The following is a 15,407-nucleotide window of genomic DNA, read 5'->3' on the forward strand; positions in this document are numbered from 1 at the left end:
AATAATTATTTTTATAACAAAAACAACTGCAATTTTTATGGGTTACCAACACTATTTCCTTCCCGGTGACAGGTTGCTGTTATACCACTGAAACAGTAAATCATGAGATTTTATCATAAAATATTATTTTAAAATCTTGAATTTTAAGATCACATTATACAACTTTAAGGTTTCTTGACAACAAAGCAAGACAAAAAGTTTCAAAAGTTGCCCAAACAAAACAGCCTAGTAATTTTCCAAAACCACACATTTAAAAATAATAATAATAATAATAATAATAATAATAATAACAATAATAATATAATAACACCAATTATAATAACACATTGAGTCTACAGTTTTTCAAGGACACGTAATTCATAATTGAAAAAAAGAAAAAGAAATATAGGCACTTACCGTTCGGTGTTTGTATAACAAATGTAAGCAATATTTTTTATAAATCATAAATATGGAGGTACGGTACTGTATATGCGTTTTCCCCTTTGCATCAGTAAATACTGTATTATTGGACTTTTTTTCAACCTTTTTAAAATGTTGTACTTTACCTGTATATAAGAACTTCATCATCTGAGCAATTGTATTGAAGTTGGTACATTTTAACTTTTGGAGCGGCCTTGCTCACTGACCACTTAACCAATGCTGAGTTAATTGTCACTTCTGACACTACAACAGCCTTCTCTGGTGGAGTCTTTACTTCCCCTCTATTCGTTTTGCTAGAGCTGGTGATGTCAGAAAGCCTTGATTTCGGTGGTGCTGCCCGTCCGGTGCCATTGCTGAGATGTGGCAACTGGACAATCGACAACTCAACCGGTGCTGTTAACTCCCCGGCAGCATTTGCTGCTATGCAAGTGAAGGTCCCATAATCCTTGGATGTGGTAATAAAGATATCTAAGGTGCCATTGTCATAAACAGCTGTCCTCGAAGAATTTCCAATGAGGCGACCATCGGGAGCAACCCAATGTATGACTGGGGCAGGATCTCCAATGGCTTTGCATTTTAAGGAAGCGGTTTGTCCTTCCAAAACTAGCAACTTTTGCGTATGTTGAGTAATTAATGGTGGTTCACACACAAACTCTTCTTCTCGAACATACCAGAAGTATCTTCCTTTCAGAGTAGAAGGAGAGGCACACGTCTCCATGTCATCGTCCCTCTCAAGTCTCCGCAGCCATAATAGCTCACAATTACAATGAAGTGGATTACCTCCAAAGCTGAGAGACAAAGGGGGAAGAAAGGGTGTCGTTGATATCATTGATATTTGAGATCTTGCAAATATTGGATCAGGAGGTAACTTTTGTAACCGGTTAGAAGTCAAATCAAGTCTGGCTAATTTATTGAGGTCCTGAAATGTACCTTCTGTGATATAATATATTAAATTGTGGTCCAAACTTAGCTGATGCAGGTTAATCATCCTTCGTATGGCATCCCATGGAATCATTTTAAGGTTGTTGTAAGAAAGATCAAGGTCTTCCAATGTCAGTAAAATATCTTCAAAAGCATCGTCTGCGATGCTATTGAGCTGGTTATTGTTCATAATCAAGTGCTGGAGATTAATTAGGCCTCTAAATATTTCATCTCCAATGATGGTCAACCTGTTACTGTCTAAATGCAAAGATCGAAGGCTTTCTAGATCAACAAAGGAATACGGTTGAATATAACTGATGGTGTTTCTAGACAAAGTAAGGTCAACAAGACCAGACATGTTGGCAAAGTCTTGTCGATTGATGCTTATGATAAAATTTCCCCCAAGTCGAAGTTCAACTGTCCTTCGGTCAATGTCTACAGGTACAAAAAGTAATCCTTTTGTAGGACACAAGGTCCCTAGTGATTCTGACAAGTTCTGGCAGACGCAATATTTGGGACATGAGTTGACCACTACTGCCATTCCAAACACCAGTAGGCAGCAGAGGATTTTTTCCATTGTAAGTCAAGAAAAGATACCTGCAATAAAAGAAAGAAATGTTTTACAATGAGGAATCACTCATACAGTAAGTGCATACATTTCGATGCCAGAAACGTGCCTGATGACCCATTCTTAAGTAGTGCCCATAGTCCGAATAAACTGTGGGAATATATTACAGTCAAATACTGTACATTCACAGTGGGATATTCTGTACTTTGATAATGATGGGATCATTAAAAAAAAAAATAATCAAATAAAACATATAAGGATATAAACATTGATATAGTTTGTATGACTATTTTTGATTGTGTTTTATTTCTTCACTAGGCCTAAAGATTACCCTTCACACCGTAATTGCATGGTTATCAGTATATTTTATGGACTGTCACTGGACTGAATATTAAGCTACACACACACACACACACACACACACACACACACACACACACTGTGTACAGGTTAGGCAGCCATTTTATTACATGAACTATACATGAATGGAAATGTGCCCTATCAATGCCCTAACAACTGTCAATATCACTGAGGTACAAACACAACCTACTGTATATTGGTGACATCACTGGTTATTACTCAGCCTGCCATCTTTATATAACTATTGAGGAAGGCCACAAAATGGCCACCTCAACTGTTCATGGGTCACAGTTCTACTACATCACTTTACCACAACACTAGTCTTTGAACAATGGAAGGAATCCATCAACCTTGGAGCATAACAAGCTTTAATGTCACAATTGTAAAATGAAGTTTTTATATATTTTTACATTCTCAGAACTTCATACAAGCATTATGTTCATCTCTTTCCAATGTCACCTTGAACAAAAACACGAGGAAAACAAAGTAGAGCAACAATTCAGCAATAAATTTAATTGGAAAACAATATCACATTTGGAGAAGAAAGGGAACAACATTATTGTACAGTATGAAAGAAACATTGCAAAATCCAACTACAGAATCTGATGAAATATATAAGTCGTTTTCTGTACCCCTCCATTATTTGTAAGTACATCAAGGCCGTTCTATCTTACCTAACTAAAGGGAACGTTCAGTGGAGCAAAGCAACTCAATAAATAAATAAGCTTCAATTAATCAAGTTGATCCAAACATATTTTCCAAATAATCAGTATATATATATATATCGATATATACGATCACGTGCCCCTGTCCATCAGAGGGGGGAATAGGAATAAAGTTCTTCTCCAGAGAGAGAGTCGTTGGATTTTCTCTCTGGGGACCATGTCCCCTGGTGGTTTGAATGAGACTCTGGGGCTCCAGTGTTTCATTTAGGTGCCACCTTGCTGTACTGTATACTTGTATTTGTAACGTTTGAGTAATATATAGAATCATTATAGTCATGTTGTTCAATTAATGCCCTTCCATTATGCTGGCTTATGTTTCATAGTATAAATTATACGCAAATATCTGCATAACATGCTGAATCCTATAAATGTAAGGATGTCCTCATATTGAACACACTGCTGTGCAAATGTTAGTACCAGTTTTTATGCCTTTTATATTGGAGATCGCTGTAGATCGTTATTTTAACCTGTTTTTTATGTTTGTTTATTGTTTCCATAGCGACCGATTGGGTCACGCTCTGCGCCCATCTATTCTCCGTCTAGTGTTGATGACGCGCACGTGGATTGTCCAATGGCGCGATGCAGCCTGTCCGATCACGTGGTGCGGAAGAGCAGGTCAGTGAGAGTGACGTGCTCCCCGCCCGGTGTGTTACTGCGGGCTGATCGCGACAAGGGCTGACAGGTGTGCGGCGGGATACTGACGGGGGAGGGTGAGTGTGTGGCCAATCGGTGGTGACATGGGGGGTGGGGTAAATGTTTGCTTTTCTGTATTTATTGTTTGAATTCTGTGCATGCTATTGTGTCCCTGATGACGGAGGTAACTCCGTAACGGCGTAGGACCGCTGCAATAAAGGACTTTTAAATCTTGAATCAAGTCTGTGAGAGTGCCGCCTTCTTCCCATGGTATATTGGATCTTCTATGCTCCTTGGATGGCACCGCAGCAAGTTATTTGAATACACAAGCAGAGTGCCGGGTAGATATGTTCCTGTATGACTATTGTGGCTCCTTTATGCTGTATTAGTCTTTCCATGGCACCTATACCTGAAGCCTTGTGTGGAGAAAATTTCCCCTTGTATGTCCGGGACTGTTTTATGGAAATTTGAAGTGAGTGTTTTCCCATATAAAACACCTTCTTGTTTCTTGTCTGGAATATCGTTTGCACGCAACAATGGCTGCAAGTCAGCTTCTGGATGAGGCTTTGGACTTCATGAGATTAGACCTGAGTGAAGCTGTGAGTTTAAGTGATGCTGACGCTGAAGCTATATTATCAAAGCAGCAGTTTGAGGATGTTTCTTTACCCTTAACCCCTGAAGTTCTGTACAATCAGTTACTGCGTTTGAAACAAAGGGAGTGTGACTTTATGTGCCACAGTGTCAGCTTGTCTGACTACTATCGCAGAAAACAGATTCCCAGGGGATTTAGGGTTAAAAACACACCAACGATTGGCAGGTATAACATCGCCTTCTGCCGACGTTGGATTGGTGTTTTGTATAAATGTTCCCAAGATTTGCTCCTGCTGGTTATTGAAGAAGCCACTAGGGAGCAAAAAGACTTGCAGCAACAAATTACTACATTCGAGACAGCTCACTCCATCACACTCACTCAGGATAGCCATACTAACTGGCTTGATAAACTTCAAACCCAGATGGACAAGTACAAGCATGACCTTATAGCCTTTAAAAAAGAAAAGGTAAAAAAAGTTCAGCTTGATTATGATCAACGGAGGGTGTATCCGTGGCTTAATGCTGGCAACTTCCAAGAGGGCGGACGCCCGAATTATGGCCGACGCAAGCCCCAGAGATTCCAGCACTTTAATCAAGGATCGAGTACCTCCCAGAGTGAAAGTGAGTCCTCTTGTTCCATCTCCAATGCTGCGGGTGTCCCTTTAGGGGTGCCAATTGGGACTGCAGCAACTGGTCGCAAAGGAAGAGGACGAGGAGGGCAGGGCAAAACCGCCGTCAGAGTAAGCACTCGTCCACCGAGGAAAGTCAGAATTTAGTTTTTAACCTGTCCAAAGTGCCACTAACCACAACAGAGATTGAAGTCTTGGCTAAAGGTTTATCCTTTGTCCCCACCGTCAAAGCAGATGCATTCCAGTGGAAGGTGGATACGTATAAACTCCATCGGACATTACGTTTAAAAGAACATTTCGGCAAAACCACTTCTGCCGTACCTACTGTGGATAAAGTGATCTTACCTGAACAATTAAAAAAGATCGCCCCTCGGTCGAGGTTCGACCCACCTTCAATTAATCCCTCGGTGAGGACTTTTACCAGGATGATGGACCAGCTGGGTGCGGTGGAGTCGGTCCGCACACATACCAGGTATAATTTGTCCATGCCACAACAACTGGCTTTAAATAATTTGGCTAAAAGGAGGGATATAATTGTGCGTAATGCAGACAAGGGGGGTGCTGTAATTGTTCAGGACTTCCAGGACTACAAGTCTGAGTGCCTCAGACAATTGGGTGATACCAAGACTTATAAGCTTCTTGCCAAAAATCCTACTGTTGTATTTAAACAGGAGTTAGATTTAATTCTGAATACTGCTGTTAGAGATGGGTACCTTGATGTGGAATTTAAACAAGCTCTGTCGGTTGAGTACCCTGTGGTACCCTTGTTTTACACCCTGCCGAAGGTGCACAAGGACCCTCTGCATCCTCCAGGACGACCTATTATTTCGTCCAGGGGGTCCTTGATGCACCCGGTAGCTGTGTATCTGGATACAATTTTGAATCCTTGTGTCCAGAGGTTAAAATCTTATTTAAGAGATACGACTGCCCTTTTATCGATCCTCGATAACCTTTCAGGATTAAATGTACTGGAAAATGAATGTATCATGTGTACGGCGGACGTTACCAGCCTCTACACCTGTATCCCCCATGATGCAGGTGTGGAGGCGGTGCGGTCGCTGATTTCTAGTGATACAGAATACATGGGTCCCCCCATTGAGTTTTTCATGATTTTGTTGACTTTTGTATTAACAAGGAATTATTTCCTCTTTGAAGGTAAATTTTATCTACAGGTGGCAGGCTGTGCCATGGGGTCAGCAGTGGCCCCGGCATATGCCAATGCCTTTATGCATCACGTTGAACAGAACATGTTTTTTAGGGATGGCATTTTGAGATCTGAAGTGTTGTTGTACAAACGTTACATTGACGATCTCTTGATTTTTTGGAATCAAGACAAAGAAAGTTTGGAGCAGGTGTTTGTGGACCACGCCCACAGTGGCAGTGTGGTCGGGTTCACTTATACCATGAATACTGATAATGTACAATTTCTGGACGTCGCAATATCGAAGAGGGATGCTGTCATTAGTACTTCCTTATTCGTGAAAGCGACCGACAGAAACACATTATTAAGAAATGAAAGTTTCCATCCTACCCCCCTCCGTAAAGGGCTCCCTTATTCACAGTTATTACGTGTTAAAAGGATAACATCGAACCCTGAAGAGGTCCCCATTGCATTACAAGCCATGGTGGAAAAATTTATACTAAGAGGGTATTCTAGATGTGAATTAAACATTTTGAAAGAAAAAGTACTTGCTATGCCCCGTGAACAACTTTTACAATCCAAATCAGGTCCGCCCGCAGATAACATGGCTAAACGTGTTCCCTGGGTTAATCGATATTCTATTGGTTCAGAGCACAAAACCAAAAAGGTCAAGCAGCTATGGCCAATGCTCGCCACTGATAGAGATTTACCACTTTTACATAATTCCAGGGTGCTCCCCAGTTACACTAGGGGGAGCAGCATCAAGGATAGAATCGTTAAATATGACATCACAGGTTGGGAGAAGAAAAATCCAGGTCAGCATTTCTTGTCCCGAAAAAATGGATGCTTTCGGTGCCTTGGGTGCACCACGTGTAGGTCGATGGCAGTGGGGAGCTTTTTTACACACCCCCATAAAGGGTATAAAATCTATATTAAGTTTCCCTTGACCTGTTCTTCATCGTATATTATTTACACCTTAACCTGCCCGTGTGGTTTGACCTATGTGGGGAAAACCCAGCGCACATTTAAGGAGCGCATGGCCCTGCATAGGTCTTCTATCCATCAAGCCCAATCCAGTGGACATAGTGACCAACCTGTGGCTCGCCACTGTTTATTATTTAAACACAGTGTGGCCTCTATACGCACTATGATCATTGATCACGTGCCCCTGTCCATCAGAGGGGGGAATAGGAATAAAGTTCTTCTCCAGAGAGAGAGTCGTTGGATTTTCTCTCTGGGGACCATGTCCCCTGGTGGTTTGAATGAGACTCTGGGGCTCCAGTGTTTCATTTAGGTGCCACCTTGCTGTACTGTATACTTGTATTTGTAACGTTTGAGTAATATATAGAATCATTATAGTCATGTTGTTCAATTAATGCCCTTCCATTATGCTGGCTTATGTTTCATAGTATAAATTATACGCAAATATCTGCATAACATGCTGAATCCTATAAATGTAAGGATGTCCTCATATTGAACACACTGCTGTGCAAATGTTAGTACCAGTTTTTATGCCTTTTATATTGGAGATCGCTGTAGATCGTTATTTTAACCTGTTTTTTATGTTTGTTTATTGTTTCCATAGCGACCGATTGGGTCACGCTCTGCGCCCATCTATTCTCCGTCTAGTGTTGATGACGCGCACGTGGATTGTCCAATGGCGCGATGCAGCCTGTCCGATCACGTGGTGCGGAAGAGCAGGTCAGTGAGAGTGACGTGCTCCCCGCCCGGTGTGTTACTGCGGGCTGATCGCGACAAGGGCTGACAGGTGTGCGGCGGGATACTGACGGGGGAGGGTGAGTGTGTGGCCAATCGGTGGTGACATGGGGGGTGGGGTAAATGTTTGCTTTTCTGTATTTATTGTTTGAATTCTGTGCATGCTATTGTGTCCCTGATGACGGAGGTAACTCCGTAACGGCGTAGGACCGCTGCAATAAAGGACTTTTAAATCTTGAATCAAGTCTGTGAGAGTGCCGCCTTCTTCCCATGGTATATTGGATCTTCTATGCTCCTTGGATGGCACCGCAGCAAGTTATTTGAATACACAAGCAGAGTGCCGGGTAGATATGTTCCTATATATATATATATATATATATATATATATATATATATATATGTCCAAATGACTGGCACTCCAGCAATGAAACAACGGCGCAGGTGCCTTTCCAAAGAAAAATGCATATAAGTCCCAATGACGGATGGCACTCTGCTTAATAATAATCAGTAGGCGACACAAGGTGTGTGGTCAACGTTTCAGTGATCTTATCACTTTTATCAAGACATGTCTTGATAAAAGTGATAAGATCACTGAAACGTTGACCACAGGGGTGACTTATAGAGTAACAGGGGTGACTTATAGAGTAGCTGCTCTCTTGTGGCGCACTTGGGGTCACTGTCCATTTATATATATATATATATATATATATATATATATATATATATGACAGAAAGAAAGGTTCAGAGGGCACTATGAAGTAGTTAATGGAAAAACAACTGTAGTAAAAAGTATTTAATAACAAATTGTGTATACAACTTTCAATAAAATCAAAAGGTACAGTAATAGGAAATGCTTTTAGGATATTGACAGTGGTGATCATCAGGTTGCTGTAGGCAGCCCGACGCATTTCGTCAATAGCATTACTTCATCAGGGGCAGAAATAAATCAGTTTGATTGAGAGATTTGCACCAGTTTGCTGTCAGAGGTGTAGATCATCAAAACAGATCATCAAAAAAGATAAGATGGTCCAATGAGAACAATCTTTTTATATGAAGGAAACATAGATTTAGAGGAGAGTGTGTGCACTGCTGGATTCCAAAAACTCCAGGGTGCTGTGGGTGAAGGAGGGGCAGGTGTGGTGATGTTGCAGGTGGGTGTGGCGGTGGCATGGGTGGGTGAGGGTCTGATGTGAGAGTGCTGTGGGTGGGGTAGGGTGCTTAGGGGTGGTGTGGGTGAGGCAGTTGCAGGTGTGGGGTTATTGCTGGTGGTGGAGTTACTCATGTGGGGATGCCCTGTGTGGGTGGTGTGGGTTGTTCAGGTGCAGGGGTGCACCGGTCGAGTAACCGGAAGTTGCAGCGGAGCTGTGGGTGCGGGAGGTGCGGGGGCGGTGGTGGTGTGGGGGAATGATGTGTGCGTTGGAAGTGTGGGTGGGGGGTGGGCGGTGTTGCCACAGCTGGGTGTCGGTGTACTGCAGGATGAGGAGTTCTGGGTGTGGGGTTTTCATGGGTGGGTGCATTAGTACCATGGGTGAGGGAGTGGCAGTTGCGGTATTGCCGCAGGTGGGGCAGGGTGTCCGGTGGTGCTGTGGGTGTGGGAGAGGTGGGTGCGGGTGTGCTGCTGGTGATGGAGTTGCAGGTGCGGAAGTGCCGCATGAAGGTGCTGCAGTTGGGTGGGGATGGACAGAAGTGCCGCTGGTGTTGGAGGGGTGGGTGCAGGGTTGGCGTGGGTGAGGGATGGGGTCTGGGCATGCTGTGGATTGGGTAGATGCCGGTGTGCAGTGGGTGGGGGAGGGTTGGGTGTGGGTGTACTGCGGGTGGGGGAGGGGTGGTTGTGGTGTTTCCGCAATTGGATGCGGGGCTGCTGAGGGTGGTGGAGGGGAGGATGTGGGGGGTGCTGTGGTGGTGTTGTGGGTGGGTGTGGCGGTGGCATGGGTGGGTGACAGTCTGATGGAGGGTGCTTAGGGGTGGTGTGGGTGAGGCAGTTGCATGTGTGGGGATACTGCGGGTGGTGGAGTAACATTTGTGGGGGTGCCCTGTGTGGGTTGCTCAGGTGTGGGGGTGCACCGGTTGAGTAACAGGAAGTTGTGGGGGTGCTGGGGGTGCGGGCGGTGGTGGTATGGGGAGGGATGTGTGCGTGATTACTGCAGGTGGGGGATGGATGGGTGCGGTGTTGGGCGGCTGAGCGGGGTCTGGATGCGTGGGTGCCATGGGTGGGTGCATTAGTACAGCGGGGGAGTGGCAGATGCGAGGTGGCCACAGGTGGGGGAGGGTGTTTTGTGGTGCTGTGTGGGTGTGCTGCAGGTGGTACTTACTTACAGTGCTTTATCACTTGCAAGTCTCTGAATGATGCTTTTTTCCTGATGCGAGATTGGGGAGGATTCGCTCTCCACCAGTGCTGTGCTGATAGGCTATTAGCCCTTTCTGTAACTCTATGACTCTGCCCAGCACTATACACAGTCACAGAGTGATAGATAGATATAGTGACTGATACAGCATATTTCTACATGAGGACAATGTGGTAAATCCAAAATTCCGGGCCAGGTTTTAGATAATCAGCTGCAGGAAAATTAGATCCAGTTCAGATCTTAAATGATGTGATCTGTGCTGGGCTGATTAAGCAGCACCTGTGTTCTCCCGATATACGTGTTTCCAGAGCAGAGGGTCATTGCTCTTGATGCTGGAATAGCTGCCCAAGCGATAGACTAGGCTGTGGGCTACAATAGGGACCACTGGAGCTTTCTGAACAGTTTGTACTTTGCTGTGGCACCTTTATGCTGCAATGCTGTAACCATTTTTACTGTGGTATGCTGCTCACCTGCTACAAAAATAAAGACCAAGGGGGATATTCAATCCTGGATTTCACCTGTCAGAACACCCCAACTGTCCAAACACTGGCCCGTTTTCAACTGTAACTCGACAACCAAAATTTAATGTTCTGGCTGTCGAGTGTCGAAAAGTGGGCGGATCGGCGAAAACAGTTGCGAATTTCTATCCAAAAATATTTTGTTTCTGTTTTTATCCACAAATATTAAGATTATTTCACATTTCAAAAACAATTTATAGTTAAAGTATTTTTTATGTTCCATTCTGATCTCAACTTGTAATGCTCATTAATGATCTGCTCTAAAATTCTAATTTCCAAAAGGTTTTCAAAGCGTTGAAGTTGCCCACAGAAACCAATCAGATTCTATCATTTTCTAGCATGCAATAGAGAAATGAAAGACATAATCTGATTGGTTGCTACAGGCAACATCACCTCTTTTAATTTTTAGAAACTTTAGTAAATTTACTCCTAGGTATCCTTCTGCCAAAATTAAAAAAAGATGAAAACCGGACACACCTGAGCTTTGAGATTCCGAGTCGAATGAGACCCGACTCGGGTCATTCGTAAGCTTGGATCCCGGATGTAGAAAACGGATCTTGGTTTTAAATTGGTTATCCGATCCAAATGACATAATTTTAGCTGGGTTTTTTTTTCACCAATTTTAAAATACAAAAGCAAATGGAAATCCAAACCAAAACACTTAAAAGTGGTCTTGCCAAAACCACACCAAAATCAAAACACAGGTTCACACACATCGTTCTTTACTACTGTATTTTTGAGCCGACTTGTGCTGACTGGTGGTATTTCATACCCTACCATCCACTAAGGCCTGAAGAGAGAATATAATAGCATGGCGAGGGCAGCGAGCCATGTGAGGGGACACAATAAACATTGTTGTCAATGTCCACTTAAGTCAAAAGTCTAAAAAAACATAAAAATACTCAAGTCGACCTTCCCATTGTAGATCTATTTTATGTGTCGGACTAACGTATGTCGACCTTCATACATTCCTCCCTATGACCTGTTACAATCTCATGTCGTACATCAATACATATATTAATGCTCAGAGAGAACTATTGTTCTGTACCAGCCTTTTGAGCTGCAGATTGACACTGAATACATTTTACTGAGCATCCGGCATTTCATATATTTTTGCCTAATTTTTATTATAAATATTTGTCCGCCTACAAAATTTGTATCTCACATGGATGTGAGATATAAGATCTGTATAAAGTAGATTGTAAGCTTGCGAGCAGGGCCCTCCTACCTTTTTGACTATCTGTAAATACCCAGTTTGTTGTATCACTGTCTCCAAATGTAGAGCACAAGAATGGCGGGCCTGCCAATAGAAAAGCTGGGAGTGCCCAGCAATACGCAGGCGTTCCTTTGCCTACTAGCGGTGAGCGCATGCTTTCGATGCCCTTCCGGATGCCCCACTAATCCTCGCAGCCATCAAGTGACTCCTGGGTTACGCGGCGGCAGTGCGCGACAGAGACAGCAGGCAAAATCATTTGATGGTAAGAAACCATCAAATGATTTACCCTTCCATTCGTGGGGCCCTACACAGGGACACGGAAGGGTGTGAGGGAGTGCGTTTGGTGGGCGGCGTTAACCTGTCCGCTCTACTCCATACACATGCAGCCCAGTCTGAATCAGACCTTTAGTTTCAGCTACAAGCCAGCAAGGTTACGATGGCATTGATAACCAACCGCAGCATATAAATAAAGATTTCCATCTCTCTCTTTTTTTTTTTTTTTACCTTACCGCATAAAAAAAAACCCCACAAGTTAACAAAAAGTGTGTGCTTATGTAGGCATTTGAAGTGAAAGTATAATACATCCGTATCGTAAAATAATTCCTCAGACAGTAAATGTTACATTTCTACATTACCTACAGCTGTGGGCGAATACCTGGGGATCGTGTTGCCTCAGATCCCATTATTTGAAAAAGAAGCTCAGAGACAGCTACAAAAATAAGCATTCTACATTCTTCTCATTGGAATTCTCCATGTGGCAGCCTGGAAGGCTTTGAGGCTGTGAAGAGGTGGATACTCCTCGCTGTGAGAAAAGCTGTAGACGCTTCTGGTTCCCACCCTACAAGGAATAACCTGACCGTTCCTTTTCCAGCAGGAAAATTTGATGGCAATTATATTCCAATTTACGTCTCGTTAGAGCGCGTGAAAAACAAGATGTCGCTAATCGCACATTTTTCCTTTGCTGTTGTTGAAGATCATTCCCTGCGCTATACAATGATAAAAACAGTTTTATGGAGAACATCCCAGGTTCGTCCTTGCTAATGTTCGTTTTTTTCCGGAAGGAGAATAGATCCTCTATTTGTGTATGATTAATTAAGGTGTCGCCAGTGGCGAATCCAGCGGTGGGGGTGCACTACAATTTAAAATTAAAAGGGGAACTGCCAGTTGGTCCCTGGTGGTTAAGTTTGGCAGTGGTTGGGGTGGCAGTTGTTTTTTTGAATTTTGGAATGTGCTGCAGCCCCACCCCTGGATCCGCCACTAGTTGTCACTAACTGTTTCAGTCCTTTGTATTTTATAGTTCTTTTTTATTGACTAGGTATATTTCAATTGAAATAAAAGCTGAATCAAAATGGAGGTCAATAAAACATCACATTGGGGATTATAGTAGTGGAATTCCTATCTAGACCAGAACATGGATGAGTTGTTTGGTTTTGGTGAAAACCAGACACACTCGAACTTTGTAATTCCAGGTTTGTGTCAAGTTGGGGTTTCAAGAACAGAATCCCAGCTCAGTTGATCCCTCTTACGGTAGTTTGGATCTGAGATTTAAAAACCAAATCTTTTATGTTTTGGATTGCATGTACAGTACAGTGAGTCATGCCCTTGTGATTTAATTTCCAACTGGAAATTAATGGTATTGATGACAATACTGTAGATAAAAGGGAAAAAAAGTCCAAATGGCATGATTTTAGCTGATTTTCAAAAACCAAAACTCAAGTGTTTTTTTTTTTTTGCAAAAACCAAAACACAACGATGATTAAGAACCAAAGTCAAAACGCGGGGCTCTACTAACATCTCAATTTAAGAACATTTCTAAGAATTAAAGTACCATACTGTATGTAAATGATTAAATGGAGATTGGCAGTGAAAAAAATATTACTGTGAAGCTAAGAATATGAGGGGCCTTTAAAGTACAAATTACAGCTCCCCTAAAATGACATATGGCGAGCTGGATAAAACATATGGTAAGCTGGATACTATGTATGGAGAGCTGTATATCACATATGATGAGCTGGTGGGCTGGATACAATGTATAATGAGCTGGACACGACGTATGATTAGTTGGATACAACGTATGGCGAGCTGGATACAACGTATGAAGAGCTAGCTGGATACGACGTATGATCAGCTGGATATGAGGTATAACGAGAAGGATATGATGTATGGCGAGCTGCATGATGAGTGCGATATAACGTATAGCGAGCTGGATTTGACGCTTGGCAACTTGATTATGACGATCATGTATGAGGAGCTGGATATGACATATGATGAGCTGGATATGAAGTATGATGAGCAGGGAGGAGGCTAACTGATCACAAGGCTGAAAAAAGGTACAAAAAAAATAAAAAAATAACCCATAATATTGATAACAATCAATAGAAATTGATAAAAACATCTAAATCATATAATCTTTGCAATCCAAAATCTGAAATTCACTTTTTACTCTGTTTTCCAAATTGTGGGAAGATCAGAGAGAAACAGGTTTTGGTTCAGCTTGGATCCACAAAGGACCTTATTCTGGTCCGTTTGTATTGGCCCCTTCACTTGCATGTGCAGACGCAGGGTCTCGCCCATGGAAGATTGCCCGGTGGCATCACCGGATGTCAGCTGCCCGCCCACTTCCTTCAGAATGCCCACCCACATCTTAGGTGACCTTACATGTGCAAGTGCCTTCCACATCATTTGATGGTCAGTCTATGAATGGATGTTTATGTTAAACATCCATTTGCAGCCTGTGCGTGCGAACACACGCTGCAAGAGGGGGGCCCGGCATTTTCTGGGCCGGGTTTGGTGGACTCGCAAGGCATATCTCTAATTACATATCTCTAATCATATCTACTGATTGTAAGTGAGGACGTCAGTAGATGGGCATTGTCATACACAATGCCAATATTCGTACCATAGATCAGTATTCTTCATATCTGTATGTGCAGAGGAGACCCTGACGGGAAAAGGGGTGTGGCTTTGCAGATAGGGGAGTGATCTCACGGCCTGACCCCAGTTCCCGCATTCCGAAGCGTTGTCCCTGGCTCATTCACACTGAGCTGACTGCTGCACGTATATTACAGCGGTGAATCGGCATATGGGCATGTGCACTTGTACACCAGGAAAGTGCTAATACTGGCATTAGCAAAGAGCTGTTCCACCAGCGTCTGACTCTGCACCAGGCCCAGTATGTGCAGATAAACGCACATGCGTCTTTATAAATGTAGAAAATAAGAAACTTCTGCAATATTTAAACTCCTTGCCTTAGATATAATCAGACCACCTCGCTCATAAATTACCAGCCAAATCTGCTGAGAACAGCAAACACATAGCTTTGAAGACAAGCTTCCATAAACAGGAAACGTTACCACGGAAAATGGTATAATCCCATAATAAATAATTAATAAATAATTATTAATCAAATATGCTGGGGTTTGTTTCCAACAATTACGTGCTCGTTCTTTTGCCTCCGGCCTCTCAATGTTACACTTATAAAGATAAAATACACACTACAGTACAGTAGAATTTATAAGTTGCTTTTATTTCTCTAGCCTTATGAAAGAGCAAGTACAATAACACTTCTTATTAGCAGTGAAACACAGGGGAGGCTATGGAGGACATTTCTGAATTGCAAACATT

At 42.8% G+C, this 15,407-nt stretch overlaps 1 protein-coding gene across 1 annotated transcript in view; it reads right to left on the bottom strand.

Annotated features, from left to right (window-relative positions):
• Positions 1-15,407, bottom strand: part of LOC146063246 (leucine-rich repeat and fibronectin type-III domain-containing protein 2-like) — a 424,978-nt gene that overhangs the window by 107,058 nt on the left and 302,513 nt on the right. Inside the window, exon 3 of the mRNA XM_083175460.1 lies at positions 546-1,938. Coding sequence (XP_083031586.1) covers positions 546-1,918 — 1,373 coding nt within the window. The 5' untranslated portion in view covers positions 1,919-1,938. The remainder of the gene's footprint in view (positions 1-545; positions 1,939-15,407) is intronic.

The sequence above is a fragment of the Crinia signifera genome, chromosome 3 (genome assembly GCF_055691185.1).
Source record: "Crinia signifera chromosome 3, ASM5569118v1, whole genome shotgun sequence".
Taxonomy (NCBI): domain Eukaryota; kingdom Metazoa; phylum Chordata; class Amphibia; order Anura; family Myobatrachidae; genus Crinia; species Crinia signifera.